The sequence below is a fragment of the Mustela putorius genome, unplaced genomic scaffold (genome assembly GCF_011764305.1).
Source record: "Mustela putorius furo isolate JIRA1106 unplaced genomic scaffold, ASM1176430v1.1 tig00003850_pilon_pilon_pilon, whole genome shotgun sequence".
In the NCBI taxonomy this organism is placed as follows: domain Eukaryota; kingdom Metazoa; phylum Chordata; class Mammalia; order Carnivora; family Mustelidae; genus Mustela; species Mustela putorius.
This window is the reverse complement of record NW_025422002.1, coordinates 7,418,474-7,426,205: the sequence shown is the minus strand read 5'-3', so window position 1 is coordinate 7,426,205 and position 7,732 is coordinate 7,418,474. Positions and strand designations below refer to the sequence as shown.

General features: G+C 39.3%; 1 protein-coding gene across 1 annotated transcript; it reads left to right on the top strand.

Moving 5' to 3' along the window:
- The first annotated feature begins 5,560 nt into the window (after positions 1-5,560).
- Positions 5,561-7,464, top strand: LOC101683102 (coatomer subunit gamma-1-like). Its single transcript, XM_004738689.2, has one exon. It carries the CDS (start codon positions 5,564-5,566, stop codon positions 7,106-7,108), a length of 1,545 nt encoding a protein of 514 aa, XP_004738746.2. The 5' UTR covers positions 5,561-5,563; the 3' UTR covers positions 7,109-7,464.
- The last annotated feature ends 268 nt before the right edge of the window (positions 7,465-7,732 follow it).

Below are 7,732 nucleotides of genomic sequence, written 5' to 3'. Positions count from 1 at the left end.
TAGCCTTGGGATGGTTGCTTTGACATGAATAGTCTAAGCCAGGGCCTGGATGGCAGGTATTTCTGAGACTCAAAAGATTTGAGGAATCAGTGAGAACCAAAAGAGAGCCACATTATGGGGAAAAGGGAACCACCATGTTCTGAACAGACCATAAATTATACCAACCTCAAGGTATTTCAGCAGTAGGTAGAGCAAGTTGTAAAACCATGGCTCAGAGTCTAGTTGAGATGAGTTAATGAATCATCTGGAATTTATCTGAAGTAATGAAGAGAAGAGCATGCATACCAGAGACCTCTTCTCCAAATCCATGGATATAGGTATCTCTCTGTACCTAGAGGAGATTTATAGTAGGAAGAGGAATCCTGGAACATCATTTGATATGGGATCAACAGACGTGACAGTAAGTGTGAACTATGGCTTGACTGAATATTCATCTCCTAATATATTACTTTCCCTCACGAAGTTTAAGTTTTTCTGAAGTTTACTTATGGAAAAATAAGGAAACTATATTGTTCATTGTTTCCACATTTGAATGGGAACATATGTAATTTTTAAACATATACACATATATACACACTCAAACATATATGCACACAAATCTAAGAATTTTTTTTAAAGATTTTATTTATTTATTTGACAGAGATCACAAGCAGACAGAAAGGCAGGCAGGGCAGGGTGGGGCAAAGCAGGCTCCCCACGGAGCAGAGAGCCTGATGTGGGGCTCCCAGGACCCTGAGATCATGACCTGAGCTGAAGCCAGAGGCTTAAACCACTGAGCCACCCAGGCACAGGCTAAGAATTTTAAAATGAAAGGGCCTAAGAAGAAATGATGTTGATCTCTTTGGAGAGAAAGCAAGATTTATTCCATTGATGTAAATGAAAATTGATGTGAATTAAAGTGTAGAGTTCTTATCTTTGTTTTACTTATTAAAATGATTCATGGGCAGTTTTAGAAAATAGAAACCCTAGTATACACCCTCAAAATGTTTTTAGACAGTCATAAGAATTCACGTACAGAGTTAATTATTCTGATATATGTAAATATCAGTAGCTTAAAAACATATGGAAACCCTAGAGCTATGGAGAATTATTTTATGCATGAGATTAATTGTGACCTTCTTTTCTCATTTTTTAAAACTCATGGCTGATGAATCAGAACAATAAATTTAATAAGAATAACACCATATTATGCGGAGGTATTTTATTGAAAAGTTCTGTTTTTGATGAAATGTATAACATGTTGTTAATGAATTAGTCTGTTTTCACAAGAACACTAAAGTACATTTTAAAGAGCCAAGTGTTTAGCAAGACAATAGTTCTATCATCATGGTATAAAACAACCAATTTGACTTTTTTTTTCTCCAAAATTATATTTTCTTGACTATCTGAAAGCAAAAATGGCAAATTTTATTCTAGAGTCATAATAGTAGAACTTCAATGCTCAAGTTTCCAGCTTTGCTTTCTTTTTTTCCCCTAAAATTGCCCACTGTTTTCCAAAACAAATTTCCCATACAATACCATCAGAAAAATGCAGCAGTGAATTTTGAAACAAAGTCAGAAACTGTACAGATAACCTCTCCTTTTATAAGAATATCTTACTTATGATCACTTTCTCCTCAGTTTTTGTTTTAACAGTGCTTGACTCTTTCTTAGAAGATATGCAGCTCTAACTCAGTTAAACCCTGTCAGCAAAAGTGAAAATGCCAGATTAATTACAGAAAAATCCAACGGAATTAAAGTTCTTTTAACAAAGTTAATTTTGCTAAAAGAGGTTGTACTTTCATTCTTTTACATTTTCATCAATATTATAGATGAATATTCTATCTATTGTTGTCAATATTATAGACAACAATAGATAGAATATTCTCTCGTCAAAGTTTGATTTTCTTCCTAAACACATTTTATTTCCTGATCTAATGTGGAAAATAAAGGTTTACTTTATCACTAATACTACATTTCTTGGGTAGTCATGGTCTCCGAAAAGGTCACAGAATAGTGCAAAAATATAATGTTGTATTGGCTTTCTTCTCATTAAAGCTGTTAAACCTAATCATAACTTTCTTTTTCCCACCAGAAGTTATACCTTCTATTTCTATTATGCACTGGCAATTCATCCTTGAATGAAATGGAAACCATTCTGTTTCTCATTGAATTTATATTCAAATAGAGGAAAGGGACAACAAGAAGTATACAATAATAAAAATAATTTCTTATTTTAATGAGAAAATGATGAGGGGCCCCTGGGTGACTCAGTCAGTTGGGTGTCTGCCTTCAACTCAGGTCATGATCCCAGGGTCCTGGGATCGAGCCCCACATCTGGCTCCCTGCTCTGCTGGGAGCCTGCTTCTCCCTCTCCCTCTGCCTGATGCTCCCCCTGCTGTGCGCACGCGCGCTCTCTCTCTCTGTCTCTCTCTCTATCAAATAGATAAAAATCTTTTTAAAAAGGAGATTAAAAAAATAAAATATCTTTGATGAAAATGGGATATTGAGGCAGATATATCTGAAGGTGAAACGCGGAAACCTAATTTAGATGAGGTGGGCAGGAGGGCATATCTAAATAAGTGGCATGTCAGGCAGGGCTTGAAAGTGAGAAGAAACTAATTTCAAAAGAGAAAGAAAGAAAGAAAGGAAGAAAGAAAGAAAGAGAGAAAGAAAGAGGGAGGAAGGAAGAGAAAGAAAGAAAAAAAAGAAAGAAAGAGAAGAAGAAAGAGAAGAAGAAAGGAAGGAAAGGAAAACACTTCTCTCTGAGGGCAAATGGGAGGCTAGGAGTTGGAAGGAGACTGGATCATAGAAAATATAACATAAAAACAGTGTATCTGCAACATAGTAAGCAAGGTGGAAAGTGACACCAGACACAGCTGGAGTGTTGGTCAGTAGACAGGATATGATAGACATGAGAAGGCCTTGCTGTCACTGTAAAGTTTAAGTACTGTCCATTTTCTAAAATATCAAATGTCGAAGAGGGCAAAGAGTAACGAGTTCTTTCTTTGTGCTGATTTAAGAATTCTGTGATGGCAGCTACATTCTAAACTATTAAAATCTTTACCATCATAAAACACTTTCTCAGCTCTCTCAGACTTTGCTCTGTCCCTACCATCAATTCCTAGTAATGCCAAGATGCCAATAGTACAAGCACTGTAAAGCATATATTTTTCCAGCCAATAATAGTTTAATCAATAGGAGTAAGAATGTTTTGAGGCTGGGACGCCTGGGTGGCTCAGTGGGTTAAGCCTCTTTCTTTGGCTTAGGTCATGATCTCAGAGTCCTGGGATCGAGCCCCGCATCAGATCAGACTCTCTGCTCAGCAGGGAGCCTGCTTCCCCTTCTCTCTCTGCCTGCTGCTCTGCCTGCTTGTGATCTCTCGCTCTCTGTCAAATAAATAAACAAAATCTTAAAAAAAAAAAAATATTCCGAGTTGCAAGAGTTTGGGCACATACCATTCAACAAATATACTTTGGGTCACACACCTGGTCTACCTCCCAGATCTACTTCTCATTCTTCTAATTGTGGTCTGTAATAGCCACAGGTCATGGGTTCTAACAACTGTGCACCTGTAATTATAAGGAAGGACTGTTTTCCATAATTCTTCTCCTCCTCTGTTAGAAACACTGAGTGCATGGTTCATTCTTCCACCCCTTTTGGGGTAAACTAACAAATCCATTTTATACATTTAATAATTTTTTACTTTTTTAATTTCTCAAAATCTCACTTTTCTTAAGCAGAGATTATTAAATTATTTCCAAGAAACTCAGAAGTAATTGTGTTAATCATGAAGTTTTAAGTGAAATTCATTTCTAAGAAACACATGAAATTCTGGTGGGGAGGGAAAATCATGATAATTTCATACTCTTCCACAAAATTTGGCATTTTATAAAATAAATGAGAGGTTTCAAGCTGTTTCTGAGAAAAATAAAACAACACTCAATAACTGCAGGGACTATAAATCTTATAATTAATAAAAGTTATTTTAATTCTAATTATAAATAATTATAAAATATAATTATTATATAAAATATAATTAATATAATTATATAAAATATAAATTATATAAAATATAATTATAAAAAATAATTATAAAATATAATTATTGAAAGACTTATGGATTCATTAATTATATTTATAGTTAATAACCATGGGAGTTTAGTACTATTTCACTAAATTACTTATTTTTTTTTGTTAGGTCAGAGTACAGCACACTAGAAGGATGAGTGAGGTAGCTCAAACTTCTACAAATGGAGACATTTAGCATTTGGAGACATTTTCTCCCCCTCCTTTTCCTTCAAGCATTCTTAAGCTTTTGTCCAACAGAAAACAAGCTCTTTCAAACTCTTAGAGTGAGTTCAGATAAGCTAATTTCATTTCAGATATGCAGTGAAGAATATGTTCTTGAAAATTGCAATTAGTAATAAATTAAATAAGAACAGAGCAAATAGTGTGTGAGCCCCAGCAAGCATGCCAGTACTTTGCATGTGTTGTTTTTGCCTGCCCCACAATCTATAGGTATCTCTAAAGAAGGTTCCAAATAAATTATATCATGGATTCTTGTTATCCCAAATATTATAAGGAGTGAGGAATTATTTATATCAAAAATTACAACAAAATAAACAAAACAAAGAAACAAAACCCACTACATTAGAAGCAGAAGGCAGAACTGATAATGTTCTCTTTGAGTACAGGTCCCAACAGGAAATCAATGTATTGCATGCCTAGCCTTGAGGATAAGCAATTATCTTCTTGGCTGAAATCAGGATGGGAGATCCAGGTCTCATGGCTATATGACACTAAAAATAGAGCTACGTTTGGTGGCTGAATCAAGCAGAATTATGATATTTGATTACTCGTTCTGTTATCCCGGGATGAGTTAAACATTGAGGAAATTCCCTTTCATTTGTTGAAAGGAGTCGCCAAGTTTCTGTGGTGGTTTTCCATTAGAAACTGGAAAATTTCACTATTAACCAGAAATGGGCAGCCAATCTAATTATTTTATCAGATGAATTAACATGGACAATATCATTTGAACCTCTGCCTGGGGTGATGCAAATATAATGAGAATTTGGATCAAAGAATATAAATGCAAGGGTTCTTAAGGTAGAGAGACCTCATAGTCACTCAGAGATAAACTTCAAAAAGATTCTCTTCTTGCAAGAAAGGCACCTAGAAGAATATGTTTGTGTTTCTTTTGAAGTTGTCTTAGTTCTAAGCACATTGTAATGCCCCTTTACCTCCTAAAAATTCTTCCCTCTGAAAAGGATTTGCTACTAGTCATTTAGTAAAATAAAGTCATTATGTCTTTTCAGCCAAGGAATGCATGCTTGTATTAAAAAATGCATTTAAGAATTTGTCTCCTCCTGGGGCACCTGGGTGGCTCAGTGGGTTAAGCTGCTGCCTTCAGCTCAGGTCATGATCTCAGGGTCCTGGGATTGAGTCCCGCATCGGGCTCTCTGCTCGGCGGGGAGCCTGCTTCCCTCTCTCTCTCTCTCTCTGCCTGCCTCTCCATCTACTTGTGATTTCTCTCTGTCAAATAAATAAATAAAATCTTAAAAAAAAAAAAAAAGACCGCCTCATGAAGCAGATCTCATCCTTCATGTCAGAGATCTCAGATGAGTTTAAGGTGGTGGTGGTCCAGGCCATCAGTGCCCTGTGTCAGAAGTATCCTCGCAAACACGCTGTGCTCATGAACTTCCTGTTCACCATGCTACGGGAAGAGGGTGGCTTTGAGTACAAGCGGGCCATCGTGGACTGCATCATCAGCATCATTGAGGAGAACACGGAGAGCAAGGAGACCGGGCTGTCACACCTGTGCGAATTCATTGAGGACTGCGAGTTCACCGTGCTGGCCACCCCCATCCTGCATCTTCTAGGCCAGGAGGGGCCCAAGACCAACAACCCCTCCAAGTACATCCGCTTCATTTATAATCGCGTGGTCTTGGAGCATGAGGAGGTCCGGGCAGGTGCTGTGAGTGCTCTGGCCAAGTTTGGAGCCCAGAATGAAGAGATGTTACCCAGTATCTTGGTGTTGCTGAAGAGGTGTGTGATGGACGATGACAATGAAGTAAGGGACCGAGCCACCTTCTATCTCAATGTCCTGGAGCAGAAGCAGAAGGCCCTCAATGCGGGCTATATCCTAAATGGTCTGACTGTTTCCATCCCTGGTCTGGAGAGAGCCCTGCAGCAGTACACTCTAGAACCATCAGAAAAACCTTTTGACCTCAAGTCTGTGCCCCTAGCGACCACACCAATGGCAGAACAGAGAACAGAAAGTACCCCCATCACAGCCACCAATCAGCCCGAGAAAGTGGCAGCCACCCGGCAAGAGATCTTCCAGGAGCAGTTGGCAGCAGTGCCAGAGTTCCAAGGGCTGGGGCCCCTCTTCAAGTCCTCTCCTGAGCCTGTGGCCCTCACTGAATCAGAGACTGAGTATGTCATCCGCTGCACCAAACACACCTTCACTGACCACATGGTGTTCCAGTTTGACTGCACAAACACACTCAACGACCAGACTTTGGAGAACGTCACAGTGCAGATGGAGCCCACTGAAGCCTATGAGGTGCTCTGTTACGTGCCTGCCCGAAGCCTACCCTACAACCAGCCTGGGACCTGCTACACATTGGTCGCACTGCCCAAGGAGGACCCTAGAGCTGTGGCCTGCACATTCAGCTGCATGATGAAGTTCACTGTCAAGGACTGTGACCCCACCACTGGGGAGACCGATGATGAAGGCTATGAAGATGAATATGTGCTGGAAGATCTGGAAGTCACTGTCGCTGATCACATCCAGAAGGTCATGAAGCTGAACTTTGAAGCAGCGTGGGATGAGGTAGGGGATGAGTTCGAGAAGGAGGAAACATTCACCTTGTCTACCATCAAGACACTTGAAGAGGCTGTGGGCAATATCGTGAAATTTCTGGGAATGCACCCTTGTGAGAGGTCAGACAAAGTGCCAGATAACAAGAACACCCATACGTTGCTCCTGGCTGGTGTGTTCCGGGGAGGTCATGACATCTTGGTGCGCTCCCGACTGCTGCTTTTGGACACAGTAACAATGCAGGTGACAGCCAGAAGTTCAGAGGAGCTGCCGGTAGACATCCTCTTGGCGTCTGTGGGCTAAGAGGCCAGGCTGCATGAGTCCTACTCCTACCCTTTTCTCCCCAACACTACGCAGAAGTCATGCCTTCATCCTGAATCCAGTGGAAACTCCTTCCCAAGGGTCTGTATCAAAAACAATTAGAAATCACTGGGGAAAATTTTTTTTTTAAATTTAGCCCCTGCCCCAGGACTGCCAGGGGGTAACGTTTTTTTCTTTTTTTAAATAGGGGATGATTTTAGCTTGTCCTAGAACCTGCTGCCGGGCCTGTCAGGGTAGGGACATTACAAATGAATAAAATGCTCACACTTCCTCCTGAGTTTATCCCCAGAAAACCATCTTATCCATATAAATAAATCAGCATGTATTTATTGAAAAAAGAAAAAAAAAAAGAATTTGTCTCCTAATTCCTAATGAAAGAAACCATAAAGAATGGAAAGGAGGAAGTGGAATATAAAAAGGAAATGGAAAGAAAAAAGAATAGGATGGAAAGAGAAAGGGAAAGAGAATTCAGAGAAAGAAAAAAAAATTTAAGCATGAAAAAAGTGACAAGTGCTATGCTATTAACCTTCATGTCCTAATGCCATTTAGTTTCCCAACCACAAGAAGTATCTCAGATGCATTCTGAGAGATGACGTGAGATTTCCT